This window comes from Lichenostomus cassidix, chromosome 8 (genome assembly GCF_008360975.1).
Source record: "Lichenostomus cassidix isolate B80296 chromosome 8, HeHo_3.0, whole genome shotgun sequence".
Taxonomy (NCBI): domain Eukaryota; kingdom Metazoa; phylum Chordata; class Aves; order Passeriformes; family Meliphagidae; genus Lichenostomus; species Lichenostomus cassidix.
Genome location: NC_139489.1, coordinates 17,642,710 through 17,657,391, shown reverse-complemented (window position 1 = coordinate 17,657,391; position 14,682 = coordinate 17,642,710). Strand labels below are relative to the sequence as shown.

Genomic DNA, 14,682 nt, shown 5'->3' with positions numbered 1-14,682 from the left:
TTCATGAAAAATGTGCAAGTTATATCTGGGCAGTGCAACACTTCTGTTACTAAAATTTCTTGTATCTTCTACTCTAAAAAAGATGAAATACTTGTATTCTGATGCATATTTTCCATGTCTCCCTCTTTTTGTCCATTTATTTTCTGAAACAAAGTTCAGCTGTAAACATAGTGCTGATAAAAGCACTGCTTGCCACAGCTTTTACACACACAGAGAATCCAGGGTTCAGATGAGTGATCTACAGAAGGCCAGCCCTCCCAAACTGCTGGGGAAAGCTGGCAAACAGCATCAGGCTGACACAGACTGGCTGACTGCCATGGTTAAAAGACAGTAAGTTGACTCTTAGCAGAAACATGGGAGCAAAAATAAGAGGAGCTGTGAGTTAATGCAGGGTACGGTTAGGTCTCTGAATCCCTTTCTCTGACCTGTATGTATTGACAGAATAAGTCTTGCTTCACTTGTAGGAAAAATTTCTACTTCCATTAAATCTAAAGGGTGTCACTGTTTATTGCTTTCACTGGTCAAAAATTCTACAGGTGTCAGGTTCATTTGAGTTGCTAAATTACATGGGGGTATCCAAGGATTTATAGTTTCAGAACAAGACAGAAGGTGTGTATGATGGAGAGTTCAGAGCCTGCTGCTAGTCTCTTCTATGTAAATATTCCTTTAGAACAAATGGAGGCAAATTGGAAGTCGTTGGTCACAAAGCAGTTTTATTAATCCATATACATGGAAATATTCCTTGTGACTTAGAACTAATATACTTGCATAGTCAATATAATGGTGTAGGTCAGGAGAAAACACAACTAGAAACTCCCCAGCTAGCATCAGACCACTGAGCTGCTCAGCCATGTCAATATTAGTGAAATGAACCGAAGACTCTTGGATTTGTTAGAGATAAGTACTAGCAATGAAGGAGATCCTGCTTCTGATTTTCCTGCCAACACTTCAGCTGCTTTACATGGGTGATTGTAATCAGCAAGAATTGTTATGCAATAGTGCTGAAGCAGAGACTTGAGAAAATATAGCTCTCACTTGAGACACAAAAGACCACAACCTTATTTCTTCACATCTTACAAGGGAAAAAAAAAAAACCACCAAAACCCTCCACTGGGCATCTCTAAAGTGCTCATTTACATGATGGAAAGAAATAAAATAATTACAAGGTAAAGAAAAATTTCCATGCTATTCTGTGAGAAGCATTATCTCTGGAGACATGAAAAGAAAAGGCAAACTAACTCTCTACTGCACCCAAAGGGTCACCAGTGTCCAGAAGCTACTTACAATTTTCCAAGCTTCTAGTAATGTAAATAGGAGTGGGAAGCCCTTTTTAATTTTTTTTAATGCTGTACTAAAGTGGGGAGAATAAAAGCTAGCTGGATAAAATGAATGCTGTAAGGAGAATGTTGAAGAGCAGATCTGGGGTATGTTTTATGAAGGGGAGAAAGAACCAAAGAAGTTGCCTGGCACATGCATTGGAAAAATCAAAGATTAGTTTCAAACTCCTCTATTCTTATGAATAATAAAAGGTGATAAAAGGGCTAATATTTTGGGGAATCACAGATGTGGCTACGTGCAAGTGCGATGTAGAAACAGATGTTACTGTGTTGGGCTGGCTGGTTGGTTTGTTTGGTTTTTCCGTTGTTGCTGTTGTTTCCCCAAATGGAGAATACTTGCTTTCTTATTTATTTATTTTAGGTAGCAGAGAAGGTAGAACTTCTTTTTCGGCACGTTGCAGGGGGAATGTCAATTTCCGTGATACCGTAAATGTTATGTTTCTAGCGCTAAACAATTACGATGGTAGGCAGTGACCTGGCCTCGGCGCCACTCCCACCCGCTGGATGGCTTCTGCAAGGGGAGTCTCCCGGGGGTGGGAAGGCTTGTTGTCCCTGAGGGGAGAAAGGTGAAGGTTCAGGGACAGCGCAGGCCGGTGCTGCTGGGAAGGTGTAGCCCTGGGAAGGCTCTGGGCCGGACAGGTGAGCAGCCCCGAGCGCAGCACGGCTGGCTGCAGCTGCGGCGTGCGGGCTGCTCCTGGGCGCTTGTCGTGAAGTGGATAAACACAGCCAGGGTGACGTGCTGTGGAAGCCAGGGCCCTTCCAGCGGCAGGGGCTGTGCCGGGCAGGGGCGCACGAGGCCGGGTGTGCCCGCGGGGCGAGGCTGAGGGGCTGTGCTGAGGGGGCGGCGGTAGGGCTGGGCACACGGCCCGCCTCAGGCCCGCGGAGCCAGGCCGGCAGCTCGCCCGGCCCGCGGGACACCTGCCCTCGGCCCGGGGCGGCTCTGCCCGGCGGGGCGGCCCCGGCCCGGCGCGGGGGGTGCCCGCCCACCTGGGCGTTGCTGCCCGGGCTGCCGGCTCCGCCTCTTCCCGATCTCCGCTCCCTTCCACTCCGGGACTGCGGGGAGCCGGGGGAAGGCGGTGCGAACACCATGGCTCGCGTGCTGAGCCGGGACCCGGTGGACATTGAGGTACCCACTCGCCCTGCCGGGACGTGCGGCTGTCGCTAGCGGGGAGGGGGCTGTGCCCGGCGGCGGCGCCGCCCGGTAAAGTTTGGCGGCGTTAGGAAGTGCCTCGCCGCCGCCCGCCGGCGGTGCCCGGAGCCTAGTTCCGCCGCCCCGTGCCGTGCTGTGCCGTGCCGTGCTGACCGGCCGTGGGCAGCTCCGGCACCGGCCCTGGAGGCTGTTCTGCCGCCCGGGCAGCGCAGCCCTTGCGGGCAGTGGCTGTCGGGGCAGCGCCGGACCGCCGCTCCAGCCCTGCCCGTGCCCCCGTTCTCGCCGCGGTGAGCGCGGCCGGCGGCCGACCGAGGGGCGTGAGGGGGTGGTGCCCGGCGCCTCCCCTCTCCTCTCCGCCGGCCGTCACTGCCCGGCGAGCTCCAGGGCAAGGTGCGACCGAGCGCCGTTTCCTCGGTGAGGTCGGGCTCTGCGGGGCAGGGCTGCTCGGGGGCCGTGACCTGATGAGCCCTGGACGGTCTCAGACGGCGTGGCCCATGGCCTCGGGCTCAGCATCCCGCACTTGTCTGTGGGCCAGCGGACCATGGGTGCGGGACCTCAGCTCACGGCTGAGGGGGACATTGGGTCACACTGTGGGTCAGGCTGCGCTCACTGCACCCGGTCTCCTCGGACCAAAACAATTGCGTGGAAGACTGAGCAGGAGGGCAGGAGCAGTACCCTTGCCGCAGGAGACTTTCTCACCTGTGGCACTTAAGATTTTTGCATGACATTCCTTGCTGCAGGTCGTGCTGGGTACTAGGGGTAGAGTCTGGACTTGCCTTGGGAAGGCAGAGCTGAGGCGGAGTGTGACCAAGGCTGGTGCAATGGCACATGTGGTGAGCTCCTGCTGATGCTAGCCAGGTTCCAAGGCTAGGCTTTAAGGCAACATTTTGCCACCCTTCACAGGACCTCTCCGCTGGCTGTAAACTTCAGCTCTTTATGAAGGGTCTTGTAAAACAATAGCAATGATAAACCAACTTGTAGTTGATAGTCTTGTGGCTGACACAACTTTTTGTTGCGGTATACCTTGAAATGTAAAATGTTAAGCTTAGGGTGTGCTGTTCCACCTTGTTGAGGGCCCAGTCACAATACACAAATGTGCATGACAGAAACTTGAACACACCTCTAGATCAGTTGTGACTGAAGTTTGTCATTAGCTCTAATATTGAGTTTTTGTGTCCAATCCATTTCCTAGCTGAACTGCTGCTCAAACCATGACTAATGTCCAGAAATGGTCTTACAGATACTCTGATAAAACTGAAGCCTGGAATGGATGGGGAGAATGAACTATCACAAAAGTCTTCCTGGAAATTAGGGAGGCGCTGTGGTATGAAATCAGCAGTGTCTGTCTTTTACCAGCTCAGTGTTTTCAGAGTAGCGAACCTTGGATTTTTCTTCAAGTGTTAAAGTTCATTTTTCTATGGCAAAGGTTTGATTTTAGTTGTACAGGTTTTGAGTACTTTCCTCAAATTTTTAATGTAAAATATTTCTTGTATTACAATGTTTTGCATTTCTAGATATAAATATGACTCTGATTCAAAGAACAATGTCATGGTAAGGTCCTGTGTTGCTGATAGTACGCAGTACTACATGATTTTGAAGATGAAGTGATGGATTTTGAAAAGGCTAGTGTTTGCTTTATTGTGAGGTTTCAAACAGAAACTTCGGTCAGTATCTTCCTGTGTTTTTGTTTTCAGCAGTCATTTAAACTAGTAAGGAAATTAATGCAGTCTACTTCTAACCAAATGTATTGTCCTTTCCCCATCTGTTCGAATAGATTTAGTCATTGTATGATTTGTCTCCCAGATGAATATATCAGAAATTAATGATAATTTAATTGCAGCAATGCAGCCCTCTATGGTTCTTGTTGGTTGGTTGGTTTTTTTTGCCCCTGCTTAGGACTTTATTTCTTTTCTATATTTTTGGTGGGGTTGAATTACTGCATTTTCAAAAAATGTGTTTTTTCTTTGAATTTGAAGTAGGGACAGTGCCTGTTAGATAATCCTGTAATTGCAGATAAATATTCTCAGTAGTTTGTTGAGTGGAGGAGTCTATCAGCATGAGCACTGGCAGCACAACTTGAATGTTTTGGTCTATTTCTTGGCTACAGTATAAAAACTGAACCAATAATTTAATGAAACTTATCTCAATGGTTAGTGTCTCAAAATCAAGTTCATGTAATTAAAATGTGAGGAATTATCTTTGAAGTCCAGATGCTACTTTATAATTTATTTAAATAGTTAAGGCTGGATAAAAAGACATGTCATTGGTTAAAGAAGAGCTAAGAATCTGTGCCATAAGTTGCTAAAATCACAGGTGGTTTTCCAAGATATTTTACAAAAGAAAAATTCCAGGAAGCTGTTCCTGTGAAATCTTGTCCCCCTTGTTTGGCATAGCCAGCAGCTTCAGCTTCTGGACCTAACTAAAGAAGATGAATAAATTACACAGATAGCTTGGTTCTAAAAACCTGCTTTCCAAATTGTGAAAGACTAGGCATGTTGTGATTTAAATATATGCTTTTCTCCAATTTTGTTTTTTTAGTACTAAAACAAAAATAACACCCAAAATACCAAAACAAAACAACTCCCTCTCCCCTCAACTATTGGCAACTCCACAAACCCCAAACACTGCCTTTTTTTGAATATAGTCAACTATCAAAGTGTGCTGCTAATATTCCTTGGATGCAGATACTGTATGCAAAAGGGAAGAAAGCTTGTTTAAAAATAGCTATGTGTGAAAGTACCTACCTTAGATTTATGGTAAAACAACTTGCCTTGGATTTTTATTTATTATCTCTCTACGTCTTTACAAGAATTTTTGAAATCTACACTATGAGGGCAGCATTCCCTTTCTAACTTGTAATGTGAAACTGTTAAATGTACATACAATGTAAACTTCCCAGTGATACTCTGGGAAAGAAAGTCTGCCATTCTTTTGCCTTCTCTTTTGTTTCACCTGATTCCTGGCTATTATTGAGTGTAAACCATAAATAATCACATCTCTTTCAATCTTCAGGATTCTTTGAAGAATTAAAATTGTCAAATCAAGTACTTGGGAATTAACAAATTGCAAAATGATTACGTCTGGAAGAGAATCTTGAATGATGTTGTTTAATGTTGTTCTCTCTGTGCTGTGTTTTCCTGCTTGCTTTCCAATGTTTCTCTGCAGTCCTTCCTCATTTCACCCCATGATGTTTGGGTAGTGGATACTTTGCCATCCAGACTGCAGCTGGTGAGAACAGTAGGTCTCCCAGCCTTCCTTGGTAGGGGCTTCTTCACAGCAGAGGGGAGATGCTTTGCCACACTCTTGTCACAAACCTGAAACATTCACAGAAAATTAAAAGCATCCCCCCAACACAACTTAGTATGAAACAGCATTGTTGTTCTTATACTAGGTAGGCAGTATGTTGACACTTCACAGACCTATCCTTCCTTCTGAATAATTTGTTGCATGTGTTTAAAGGGGAATTGGGTGTTGATGAGTGGGTAATTCCCTGCTGGACTGGGAATTCCAGCAACTGGGTACCTAGAATGCTGTCACAGCTGTTTCCACTCCAGCACTGATGCCTGACTTATGAGAATAAGGTGAAAGGTATGAAGAGCTAGAGCCATGTTCTGAAATTGCAATCTGGGGATTGTCTGAGAATTATCAGTATAAATTTGTGTCACTTTCACTCAAAATGCAATGAACATTTTTGCTATAACTATGTCATGCTTTCTCTTAATTTAGTTTCAGAAAGTATAAATGGCTCTTAAATCATATATTTTTATTTGAAAAGTTATAAAATTCGTCCAAGTAGCTGTATTTGGTGCTACTTCAGGGTTCAGAGGAATGTTTTTTAAGGGCCAGACTGTGCCCATTGGGTGCTGAGCTTGGTGAGAGCACAAGAGGCTCCGGGAGTTCTTCAGTGCTTAGCAGGCACATGTTTATGGGGAGTTCCTTCAGCAGCAAGTTCAACACTGGTGTCTGAAAGCCATAATGGGTGTGAGATGAGGTTACAGGCTGTTTGAGCAGCTCACTGATGGTACAGACAGGTCACCTGCACTCAAGGGCAGCAGCTAGTTCCAGAGCCAGCCAGGGGAACAGAATCCCTTGTGCTATGCTTCGTGCTGCGTGGAAGGGTCACTTGGGAAGTGCTCCAGCCTTGAGAAAGCATTATTGTAGAACCTACAAATTCCATACTGTTTCAAGTAGCAGGTTTGATAGCAGTGGCAATTCTTCATTTCATGGGATATACTTAGTAGCTGTTACCAAGCATGGGCTATGACAGCAAGGTAAGCAAGTTTCACTTGTCAAGTTTATTTTTCTCCCAGTGGAAATGGACAAGAACAGTGGAAAAACTGCAGGTAGAAAAGGTGTGTCTGAGAGCTATGCTTGGTGTGCTCACAAGGGGGAAGCAGGGCAGGGGTTGAAAAATAAAGAATACTATGAAAAACAGGAAACCTCCAGCAAGATACCAGGGAATTCTACTAGTCAGCATGGCTCAAAAAGCTGTTAGGCAAAGGTTATGTGAATAAATAGCTGAAGCTCGCTTTCTTTGATCTAGGCTAAACTTTTATTTTTAAAAGCCCCAGTTATTACAATGTCTCTCTCTGTTGTAGATACCTGTTAGTTTTTTGAAGTTCCATAATGAAGCTTTATTATGTAGAATGTTTTTATGCTACTGCTTTATAGCTTGTTGCGATGATCAGATGGCTGTTCCAGATTGATGGTTGTGTCTTCCTAGGGTCATTTGACAAGCAGTCAGTGAGAAAACTTCCTGTTTAGCTGTTTTTGCTTAATGAATTTCTCAAGCCTTTTCATTGTTTTAGTGGTTTTATTGTAATAAACTCTTAGCTGAGTGGAACAGCAATTATAACATGATTGCTTAGACCTCGTGGAAGATTATAGACCACAATTATCATGTCTGTCTTAGAGAACTGAACAATGATTTACTCATCAGGTTAAAATTTGATCTGGCAAGTAGGAAGGAAAGTCTTCTGTAGGAAACGTTTTATCTTTTCATGTTTTATATGCAAATCTTGTTGATGCTCAAGGAATTATGTATGGTCTTGCCTCTCCTGCTCATATTCGGCTAGATTGTAGCAGTTAAGCCCTCCAAAATAATAGTTGGGAAAAAGATCGACTTGTGCTTTTCATTTTTTTCAACCTTTGAGTTTTAATGTTACTTACAAGTTAAACTTCCAATTTTTTTCCACATCCTTAGAATTTTACTCTTTTTGTAAGGTCTTTCAAGTAAGAACTGCTATTCCCACCCTTCTTGTGGCTGAGACTTGGGAGTAGTCACTGCAGTTAGCAACTCTGAAAACAAGACAGAACTGAAATTAGTTTTCTTTTAGTTACAGAAATGAATTTCATGATGATTTTTTGTTGTAGACCAAACTTGAATTTTATTCTTTCCTTTGCTTAGTGCCACATCTTGTAAGAAAATATGACTACATGTTCATGTAGGAAGCTGAGATCCATGAGGCAGGATTTTGCCGATCAGCTGTGACGAGAGTGCAGCACTGCAGGGCTGGCATTTCAGATGCATTTGAAGGGGTACAGTTTTAGCAGCAGGGCAGGACTTGCTCAGTTTTCAGTGCAGCCCAGAGAGGTGTGGCTGTATCTGATAGACTGGGATGGATCTGCTTGGACCCAGGATTGCTTAGCTCTCTCCATCCTACTGGCCAGTGGCCATGCATGGTGCACTTTGTGCTACCCAAAGACACAAGCTGCTGCTTTTGAAATTAACACTTTGAACAATTCTACCGTCCATGCTATCTTACACCGTTTTGCTAGTGTCAGTAAAATGACCAAGGAAACACAGAAGTAACTGTTGCTGAGTTGGAAACACACTTCTAGTTAAAATATTGAGAAAAGCTGAAATTCCTGGTGGCTGCAGACAAGCTGGATTGAATATGTCCTGTTTGTTCTGGCTGTGCTAACCCTTTGACAGCACTGAGTTCAAATCAAAAACTGCTTTCTCTCCCTCCCTGGTTGCCTGGCAACCTCCCTCCTCTTATTAGCATATGATTTCTATTCCTTTTTTTATTTCATCAGTACAGTGTTACACACTCTGCTCCCTGCCCTGTGCTGTCGCCTTTGAGAAGAGCAGGATTTGTGCCTTTATATTGAGACTTCGGCAAGTATGTGGTTTGGCAAAGAAATCAAACATTTGGGATTAGGAACCTTTGGCCATAAATGCCTTATCAGAAGCTCAGAGGGTGGTGTTTGTGTGGGCATGTTTTTCAAAGTCTTTTCATTTTCATTTGCTGTCATTTTTATACTAAGGGCAGAATTCTTGCAAATCAGCACAGCATAAATCTCTGGCAGAGATGTGCAGAGCATCAGTTTGTGAAACGTGCCAACAGAGATTGGCTACACAGATCTTGGGGGGCATTTTGTCCTCTTGGTCTGTATGCCGTTCCATAATGCAACGTGCAATGCCATAATTCAAAACATAAATTAAAAAAGAAGTCATGTATATCCAGGTCAAATTGTGATTGGGGAAGAAAACAGCTAAAGAAGTAAGTGGGAGAATTGAACTAAATTCTCTAGTTTTCTTCTCATAATAATGCTTTTTAGAAATAAGAACATTTTGCCTGTAAATTGGCCAGGTGTATTCTTTTATGAAATAACAGGTGATTCAGACTCAGTCTATAGTTTAAACTTTAAATTGCCTCCTTTCTGCTCATAGACTCTTACAACTGTAATAAATACCCCATTTTTTTTTTTTTTTGCTGTTGCATATGGCAAAGAGTGTAGCATTCAAGTAGGATTAGAAAAAAACAACATTAACAACAAAAATTAGAAGACACAGTGAGGAGGAAATGACAAAGCAAGCAAGTTTGTGGACTGTTTAGATCAAGATATATAAAGGAGTTTTTTCTGAATATTATCCAAATCATAAATCACAAATGAAATAACCTACTTTTTCAACATCGTTGCTTTCTTATGCTGTGGTCTGAATTTGGCAATTTCACTTCTTTCCTCTGTCAAAATACTTAGCCCTACCTGTGCAAGATCTGTGTTCTTACTGTGGTCATAAATGCCTCCTTAAACCACTGTGGAATTTTCAGTGTTTTCAGGTCTCGCAGAGACTTCACCATTTGAATTAAGACTAAGCCCTCCTATAAATGTATTTTGTTTTTAATAATGCTTCCAGTATTTAAAGATATAATTTCAGAAAGCATTATTAGTTTGATAAATATTAATGTATGTGATCTTGGTATTTAATTTGTAGATTTAAAGTGATAAACACAATGAAGTCCTATAAATGCCAAACCTTTCATCTCTGCTCAAGCCAAGGTTCAATTTTATTTTCAGTATGACATTTGCTGCCTGAAGTGTTACAAGTGACTTGACCTTAAAATTACGTTTATTTTAGTTCATTGAAATGGTTGGCCTTTCCAGTTCAACTTGACACCAACAGTGCAAACGGGAGAAGGCAGACATGCTTGCCTGTGACTCTATTTGAAAGCAAATTAAAATGGTATCTAGGTGATGAATCTAAATATTTCCATTTAGATGGGATGGTACTCATCAGTTAAAGGCAATCATGGTGCATTCTGACATTTTAATTTCAAGTTCAAAAACAATTATATATGTAATTAAGGAGCAAAGTGTCCAGGCAGCCAACCTGTCTGATTTGCATGTCTGATGGGCTGTGTGGCTTTTTTATAGATGTACCTGTGCACACCACTTTGAGACTGTAGAAGGTAAAAAAAATTGAATGCTTGGTGGTAGTTAATATGTTCTTCCTAAGGACATTCTTCTTTCAAGTCTTAGTCACACACTCAATGTCATTAGCTTTATGTTTGTCATGGAGGTTGGACTCTGTGCCATTTTCAGAGAGGTTGTTGTGGTACCTAGCTTGTTTATTAATATATTGCTGCACACTTGCCTTGGTTTTTTGTGTGCTTTTGTTAACTGTGCTCTGAGAAGCCTTATTTAAATTGAAACTTTTGTCGGAATGAACTGTCCTGGCTGGGGTTTTCCCAATCAACGAAACATTTGGTCAATGTGGAGAGAATGAAGCAGGCTGCTGTGTAGGAGATGTGTGTTTCCTAAGACAGGGATGTTTTGTTGTGCCGTGCATTGTGCACAGGGCTGTCTACCCAGCCTTGAGAGAGGTCCTCGTACTGCCCAATTGCATCTCTGTCAGTCAGTTAAGGAATGAGAATATTGTGTTCTGAAGGGAGCCCTTTGCCATCTTGAGATGAAAGGACAGAAGGCAGGACATGCTTCTGAGTGAGGAAAAAAGAACTGATAAATATGTGGAAGGATCAAGGGGGAAGGAGAAATAAAATGGGCACTGCAAGCAAGCTATTGCTGAGTTTAATAATCACAGCATTTTCCTGTACAGACATTGCACTGTTAGCATCTATACCAGCATCTTGCTCATTATAAAATGCTTGGGTTTTCCTTGATTGTGAAGGGTATTCTGTGAAACCCAACTCTATTCTGCTCTTAACAATAAGCTGACCACCCTTCCATCCAGGCATGTCTAGTATCCATGCAAAACTCCCGAATTCATTTGTGAAAGTAGGTAGAAGTGTTAGAATAGGTTATTAAAAATGTAGACCCATAATGGGAGTAAAGAAGAGTGGAAGTATAAAGAGAGGTTTTACACCTGGAAGTTATTATAGTTATTTAGATTGAGCGAGAATAATAACCAATTGTTTTCTAAGATGTATGACACATTTATGAAAAACCTTGAAGGATAAATGGATCTTTTTAGTATGCTACTTCCACAAAGGACTCTATGAATAAAATAATAGTGAGAGAACTCTCAGTGGATGCTGAATACTGCTAATTGATGAAATTATTACTTATTACACTGCAACTGAACTCTGCTTAGAAACACTATTTTCAGTATGATTTTTTGAAAATGACAGCTGAAATGTAAGAGGCTTTGTATTGAAAGTGAATAGTGATAATTTCTTGATATCTTTGAAATGAAGGATATTTCAATGACAGTTAAAACTGAAAAAAAGTATTTTTCTTAAGTGCACAGATCATGGACTGTGACTATGAAAATAAAATGAACTTTTCTGAAATCAATAAAGTAGACTTAATGTAGATTTATGAGACATTTTAAAAATAACTTCAAGCATTCTATTTATAATAAAGCAGTCAATTATTTGTGTCAGAAGTTTTCATATTATGTCGCATTTTAAGGTTAAAAATTAGGTTTGTGAGATAGGGTGTAGCCATCACATTAAGGAAAACTCCTAATTCTAAATTAAATCTGTATTGAAGAATACTGCTGATTTACTGCTCTGGGCAAAAATGGGAATGAGTACCAGATTTTTCTTGGTTTCCTATTGATAAAATTAGAGCCTGCTGTCCTTCTTGGTGTGCCTAGTTAGGTCTATATACTAACTCCCATGGATTGTTATCAGTAATTGGTGTGAACATCTGTGCTCAAAAGATCACATGTAGTGTAATATTTTAGAATATAATTACAGGTGAATACAAAATCTGATTTTAGCCTTAACAAGTCTGTTCATCAGTGCTAAGATGAACCTTGCTGTTAGTCTCAGCAGGCTTAAGAATCAGAGGGACCAAGTAGGCTTGTGCAAATTCGTGCACACACTTGCATGTGGATGTGTGTGTATGCTACAGGAACACAAGATGGGAGATTAGAGGTGCTTCCCAGATTTATTCTGCTTCCATTTTAAAGTGGTGTTTGATATTGCCCATTTTCAGTTCCAATTGAAAATGCAAAATTTGAAAGATTTTAGTAAGCATGAACATAGCTTTTCAAAACAGATGGAAGTGAGAAAGTGACAAAAGAGTTGGGAGGGAAAAAAAAAGCAAAGAAGATAACCACAACAGAAGCTGTTCTAGAATGCTGGTGATGAAATGCAAAAAATAAATCAATACAGAACAGAAAAAATGAAAACATTATCTCTTCTCAAAATGTCCATAGTCTGAGTAAAGTGTCAGTAGTCAGCAGTAACCAATACTATGCTGAAGGGCCAGTACTTTTTTAATAGGATAGGGTATAATAAGAAATAGTTTCTGGAAGACTGTAGAATAAGAACTGCTTCTTTAGTAAAGCGGAATAGCTTGCATGCTGCTAAATCTTGGCACCAGGTGAGGAGATAAGACAAATTGATTTAGGAACCGCAAGAAGTATTTAGCACAAAAGCAAAGTTAGATCATTTGTAACTCCCAGTATAATGTTCTTTATGCACTTAATCAATGAGCCCTTAGTGAAAAAAATGTAAATCTTGAGAGTTGGGCTAAAACTCTTTTAGCTAAAACTCTGGAGCAGCATTCTTGCCATGTTTGCTCTCTGGTTTGTTTTTATAATCTTAGCTGAACAGCAAATCATTTCAACTTCTCATCCAGGTTTGCCTTCCACCCTGGACAGGGCAGGAACAGGGGGATGGAGGTGGTCTTGTTCCAGGGATGACTCCATGTGTCTGAGTAGAGGCAAATGTTTAAATTTAGGTAGAATTTCAGGCTGAGAACCATCATCCTAGTGGCTGCCAGTTGGTGTGTAATTCCAGGAGGGTGAGAGAGGACAACTGTTGTGGTTGCGTACCTCCTGTCTGTTTGGTGTTTTGTCAGCTAAGGTGTCCTGCTTGGTGTACTGGCAGCTGTGAATCCCTTCCTCAGGTGCTGTAAGAAGCAGCTTAATTGGGCATGCCACTACTGCTCCTGGAGTTAGTCACCTGCCCAACTTACAAAGCTTCCCTGTCTGTGAATGTAGGCCCTGCCTCAGGAAAAGGAAGCAGACAATAGCTAAAAGAAGAGCTGACCTAAAGTCAAGTGAAAACAGCTCAAGATGACTTGGCAACATGACTCAGCTTCATCCTGGGCTGCATCAGGAGTGTGGCCAGCAGGTCAAAGGAGGTGCTTCTCCCACTGTGCTCTGCCCTTGTGAGACCCCACCTAGAGTACTGCATCCAGCTTGGGGGTCCCCAACACAACAAAGATGTGGTCTTTTTAGAGCGAGTCCAGAGAAGAGCCAGAAAAATGATCAGGAATACCTCTCCTCTGAAGACAGGCTGCAAGAGTTGGAGTTGTTCAGAAGAGAAGGCTCAGGAGAGGCCTTAGAGCAGCCTTCTGGTACCTAAAGAGGGCCTACAAGAAAGCTGAAGAGGTGTTTTTTTGTTTTTCTTTTACAAGGACATGTAGTGGTAGGACAAGGAGGATTGGCTCCAAACTGAAAGAGAGTGGGTTTAGATTAGATGTTTGAAAGAAATTCTATTCTGTGGGGATGGTGAGACACTGGCACAGGTTGCCTGGAGAAGCTGTGGATGTCTCATGCCTGGCAGTGTTCAAGGCCAGGCTGGATGGGTTTGAGCAACCTGGTCTAGTGGGAGCTGTCCCTGTCCATATAGGGGGGTGGAATTAGATGAGCTTTAAAGTCCCTTCTAACCCAAACCATTCTATGAGGTGAAGACCACGTCCACATTTCTGAAGCTTGTCAGGCACAGAAGTGCAGGAAAATAGCACTTAGAGAAGAGTTACCTGCGTACTTTTCCTTTGCATTGTTTCTCAATATTACTTCTGTTCAGATTTTCCTGTTGCTCTGCAGTATGTGCTACTGCTCATACCAAACAGCAAACTAAGGGATGCTGATGGCCTGAGAAAAATGGTTTTTAATATTTCAATCCTAATTGAATGATAGCTTTGTGGTCTTGTATCTTGTATTCTAGGAAAGAAAACTTTCACCTGTCAGCAAGATGGGACTTTTGGTTTTTCAAATGTCCAATACCTTGATTTTGATGCAACTTGAAATACACAGCCTTAGACTCATTGCAGTATGTTTATAGGAGAAATACTTCAGTATAATTTTAGAAAGCCTTTCAAATTATAAAAATGATAGTTCTCTGTTTGGAGGTTTCACAGCAGAGATGCAATTTTGCTTTATAACTAAAAGAATTGAAAAATAATGCTACTTCATACAACACCCTTTATAAAGTGTTTAAAAGTAAGTTTTCTTTGTAAGCATGGACAAAGTATAATAGATCAGAATCCAAATATTTGCTGGCACAGTTCTAGACTGGGCAGCCTTATCTCATTATTTTATTTTTTAAGAGTATCACCTCTGCCTCCATCCCACACATTCATCAGTATTTAATGTCAATAATATTTGAAAGTCAAAATTGTAAGAGTGAAGAACTCCAAGGAATTTTTATTTCCTCTTACTGGTATGTGTTCTACAGTCATCTATAACACATGTGATTCCCTGTATAC

The 14,682-nt window shown here is 41.9% G+C and overlaps 1 protein-coding gene across 2 annotated transcripts in view; it reads left to right on the top strand.

Moving 5' to 3' along the window:
- Positions 1 to 1,835: 1,835 nt before the first annotated feature.
- The window catches only part of DPYD (dihydropyrimidine dehydrogenase), a 336,246-nt gene continuing 323,399 nt past the window's right edge, over positions 1,836 to 14,682 (top strand). The window contains exon 1 of one of the 2 annotated variants that reach the window (XM_085068147.1): positions 1,836 to 1,976. Coding sequence is in view for 1 of the 2 variants with exons in the window: in XM_085068146.1 (XP_084924272.1) it covers positions 2,425 to 2,463 (39 nt within the window). In the remaining variant the exon portion in view is untranslated. Of the gene's footprint in view, positions 1,977 to 2,305; positions 2,464 to 14,682 lie in introns of those variants that run through there. The other variant, XM_085068146.1, reaches the window with a different exon arrangement.